General features: G+C 31.4%; 1 protein-coding gene across 1 annotated transcript; it reads left to right on the top strand.

The window, feature by feature from the left end:
- The first annotated feature begins 2,296 nt into the window (after positions 1-2,296).
- On the top strand, positions 2,297-3,130 carry LOC129896855 (14 kDa proline-rich protein DC2.15-like). The gene has a single exon (XM_055972832.1). It carries the CDS (start codon positions 2,486-2,488, stop codon positions 2,879-2,881), a length of 396 nt encoding a protein of 131 aa, XP_055828807.1. The 5' UTR covers positions 2,297-2,485; the 3' UTR covers positions 2,882-3,130.
- The last annotated feature ends 1,685 nt before the right edge of the window (positions 3,131-4,815 follow it).

The following is a 4,815-nucleotide window of genomic DNA, read 5'->3' on the forward strand; positions in this document are numbered from 1 at the left end:
ACGAAAATATCTTCTTTTGGTGAAAAAAGTAATCATAAAATAATTCGTCATTAATAATCAAATTTCTTGTAGTGGTACGTGTCTAAATGCTCAATTAAGTTTTGAGAGTGGCTATTTAGCCAACTATCCCTTCAATCTAACATAATGATGATGTAGTTTTGTATGCTTAGTTTATCATGAATTATTGGGTTTATTGTTATATAAAGGACGCTCAAGTCGTCACAAAAATAATATTCTCTTGCAAAATGTAGGTTGTCCATGTAAATTCAGTTGCAGTTGATACTAATGATTCATACTCAATTTTAACACTTGATCTTGTAATAATATTAATGCTTCCATGATGACCAAGATACACAATTTGCACCCCTCTCTCTCTGTGTCTCTCTCTCTCTCTATAGTAGAGACCTTCCTATTATAACATTGTTTGCCTAGAAGAAATACACGCTGAAGGAAGATTGAGATATGAATCTCAACCCATGATGAATTGTTCTTTTGACATATATTAGTATCTTTACACACTTATTTGGCATAAACTGACTTACAGGATTAAACACATGAGTGAGTGTTAAATACTGAATCAATTGGACTATCAATAACTTGCTGAAATTTTAACCTCCGTAATTTATAAATTTAATCCCTATAATTCGAGCCTTTTTTTAATTGTATATGAAGCACTTACACATTTTCTGACTTTAGATAATCATCAAACTTCTAGTTACACTCAAGCGAGAAAAATGTTCCACATGCATATATATTCTGACTTTTTAATATCTTAAACTTCAAAAGCTCAAGCAAAAATAATAATAATTAAAAGAAAACAATAACGGTGTAGATATTGTTTGTTTTGTTATGACAACTATACTAATGTACTTCACAGTTCACATAATGACCTGCAGGATTAATTAACTTAATTAGGTTAATGAATGCAACAACCACATCCCGTGATTCTAAGGCTTCTACTTTTATTTCAAGGCTTTCACCCTTTATAAAAATGATATTTCATGTTAAAAGAAGAAGGAAAAAGGAAAAACTATTTAAATACATAAACATTTCTATCATAAATATTACTCCCTCCATTTAAAAAAGAATGACCTAGTTTAACTTGGCACGAGGTTTAAGAAAATAAAGAAGATTTTTCAATTTTGTGGTTTTAAATTAAGTTATGTCAAATGTACCAAAACGCCCTTTAATCATATAGCCTTAAATATGTCATGTGGAAAGTTGAAATTAAAAAAAAAGGACAGCCTAGTGCACTAAAGCTTCCGCTATGCGCGGGGTTCGGGAAACGGCCTGACCACAAGGATCTATTGTACGCAGCCTTACCTTGCATTTCTGCCAGAGGTTGTTTTCAAGGCTTGAACCCGTGACCTCCTAGTCACATGGCAGCAACTTTACCGGTTACTCCAAGGCTCCCCTTCAAAGTTGAAATTAAAGTGTTGCCAAAAAAAGAAAATTGGTTATTCCTTTTGAAACAAACTAAAAAATAAAGTAAGTCATTCGTTTTGAAACGGAGGGAGTAGTCTATTTTATGTTTTAAAATAATTACATATTATGTCAGTTTTTAATAATTTCGTACCAAATTTCAAGTCAGATACACTGCTCTTTCAGATTTCAAGTCAGATACATATATCAAAGATACGAGATATATGTATCTTTGAAACTAGGTACATTTTGAAATATAGATACATACAGAGAGAGGCGAACGAGAGAGGGAGAGAGGCGAGTAAGAGAGGAGAGAGGCGAACGAGAGAGTCAACATATATCTTTTGATACTAGATACATGTATGTTTAATACTAGATACTTACTGAAAAACAAATACATAGTAAGAGAGGTGAGTGAAAAATGATTAGCTCGTTTTGTTCCAATTTACATGTTTTTCCATTAGATAATAAATTAAGATAAAGCAGTTTATAATTAGACGTACAGTATCAAGATCAAGTTTGCCTTGACATGCAGTTATGTTCATAGAGAGTTCAAAATTTTAGTTCTCAAATAAACGCCAAGGGGAATTTTTTTTTATGTAAAAGTCTTGGTTGATGGCTTCAATAAAAAAAAAATGTAAGTACTATACTTGCTGGAAACGTGGGAAGTTTCTTAAGAATAACACAGGTTTAAGCATTCTGTAGAGATACCTTTCAACACGGGAATTTCTAATTAAATACTAGGGGAGGCTAAAAAAATTCAATATTTAGCAACAGCCATAGAGCTATAGCATATATGCAGGCTGTAATCAGCTTTCAGATACTAACTACTAAGTAATTTATCTGAGTCAAATCAAATCCTTAACATTTTCAACACCACGCAAGTCATGCATTACCAATACTAGTTCTCGATATATTGTTTATTAAGTGAAACAATTAGCCTAGTTACAATTAGTATAAATACCCATCATTACTAGCACAATTCAACCATCATCTTCAGAATTATAAACTCCTTTTTCTCATTCATACTCACTACATTTCACCTTAAATAGCCCTTGTTGACATGGCTTCCAAAAGTCAGGCCTCAATTACCCTTTTATTATCCCTCAATCTCCTCTTCTTTGCTCTTGTAACTGGAACAGATAATTGTGGCACTTGTGGAAATGGTGGTGGCTCGGGTAACGGTGGTGGGGGATCAGGACAAGGGAAGTGTCCAAGAGATGCTTTGAAACTTGGAGTATGTGCTAATGTACTTAATTTGGTGAATGTAATAGTGGGGTCTCCTCCAACTTTGCCATGCTGCAGTTTGATTCAGGGACTGGTGGATCTAGAGGCGGCAGTTTGCTTGTGCACAGCCATAAGAGCAAATGTGTTGGGAATAAATTTGAATGTGCCACTCTCTTTAAGCCTCGTACTCAACAGCTGTGGAAGGAATCCTCCTAATGGCTTCACTTGTTGAACAGAACGTGATTGATATCTACTTATCTTTTATCGAATTTCTTATCTTGTTAGTGTGATCATAAATGCTTGCCAATGGCTAGCTAGTTCAGGCATCAATTTGATTTGTTTTGGTGGAATTATTTTGGATGACCTTTCGTTCAGTTCAGAATAAGTGAGCTTTGCATATATATATATATGCAGCTTCATCACTTCAGTTTACATACTTCTATCATGTAGTCAACTGTCTTTTACGTTAATGAAAGTGTTTCCTTTAAAAAGGTGTCAATTCAATGAATGCTATTGAATGTTTTTATTCCCTTTGTCGTAGGCAGAAATTGAGAAGTAGCACTTTAGAGAAGTTGTACTCTTTAGTCCCAATTTGAGTGAGAATATTTTGAGATTCAACTAATTCGCTCTGCCTTAAGTAGAAAATGATAAGTACAATCAAATCTTATCTTGTCTGTTAATTCTACGGCAGTTATAGTGAGGTGTTGTTATCTATGTAAACTGACATTTGACATTTAGATATCATTTAGGTTGTTATAAACAAAAGCACACAAATAAATAACTTGATAATTTTATGTACCAAGAAGAAGGAATGTAATTATTAGTAACTAATTTTTTTTTTTTTAAAATGAAAGATGAATGTAGAAAGGCAAATAGTAGTAGTCTTTCCTAGTAAAGTTATGACTATAACTAGTGGTCATCATTTAAATATGTTTTTCCTTTCAGATAATCGTACTTGAATTTACTATGCGCATGACATTAATGATGATTACTATAAATATTTTAATATTTTATTTTTATATATAATATATTTCTTACAAAATATTATTATATTTGAATGTGAATGTTATAAAAGGGGAATCTTATAAAGAATGTTAGAAATAAACCAAGAGTAGAAATCCTAAGTTGTTTATGATTAGTTTTTTGGTATTTATTTAATTCATGTCTAGTTAGGATTTATTTGTTTTAAAGAGGTTTTCTAGTCCTAATTTAATTTGGTTTGTTAGTATTATTATAAATAGGGGTGATTTATTACATATTTTCAATATAGTGAGATTAAGTAAAGTCTCCTATCTCTTCTCTCTAACTTAATAAATTTTTTCTTTATAACCATTTTTGGGTCTTTCACTTGTGTATATATTATTTCACTATGTACTTTTATTTCCTTCAAATTGGTATTAGAGCTTGTGTGAGATCATATTAAAGCCTTGTGTGAGATCTGACATATACAAAAGAATATGGATATATTCCATATTTATCTGATTGTCTTGTTTTAGTGTTTGATGGAAAAAATAATTTTGAGAGTTGGTATCAACAGATGAAGAATTTTTTCAACATCATTGGACTAAGGTCTATTATTAATAATGTTACGATCCGATTCCGAAAGCTGAGTTTCAAAATCTTTTCATAACTTGGCAAAAAAACTCTCTAGAAAGCTTCATTTTTTTTTGGAAAAATAGAGAGTTAGAATCGCCACTGAATGTTTAAAAAAATTAAGAAATCATTTAAAAAGGAATATTTAAATAAACCAAAGTCGGGTAAGGGTTCAAGCAATCCTCTAAGGAAGGTTTTATGCACCTTAAAGGATCCGCTAACATGCGGTTGACCAGCGGATTAAAAAGTTTGGCTAATTTTAAAGAAACTTGAGTTACTTGAAAAAAAACTTATTTTAGAAATAACTAAAATTCTTTTGCACTTGTAAAGTCCCAAAGTAATTCTAATTTAACAATTTCATATATAGTTAAGCTTTTGAACTAAACAATTAGTTCAAACTCATAAATGTGGATTAAAAGAACCTTGTTCAATAACTATGAAAGGATATGGGAAATCCTCAAGTCATTCTTACAAAGTCCCAATATTCGCCTTAAAAGGACAAATTAAAATAATTTTTAGAAAAGTTACATTAAAAATGACTACATAAATAACATGAGTAAATGAGAAAGTGAA

Source organism: Solanum dulcamara, chromosome 7 (genome assembly GCF_947179165.1).
Source record: "Solanum dulcamara chromosome 7, daSolDulc1.2, whole genome shotgun sequence".
Classification (NCBI taxonomy): Eukaryota; Viridiplantae; Streptophyta; class Magnoliopsida; order Solanales; family Solanaceae; genus Solanum; species Solanum dulcamara.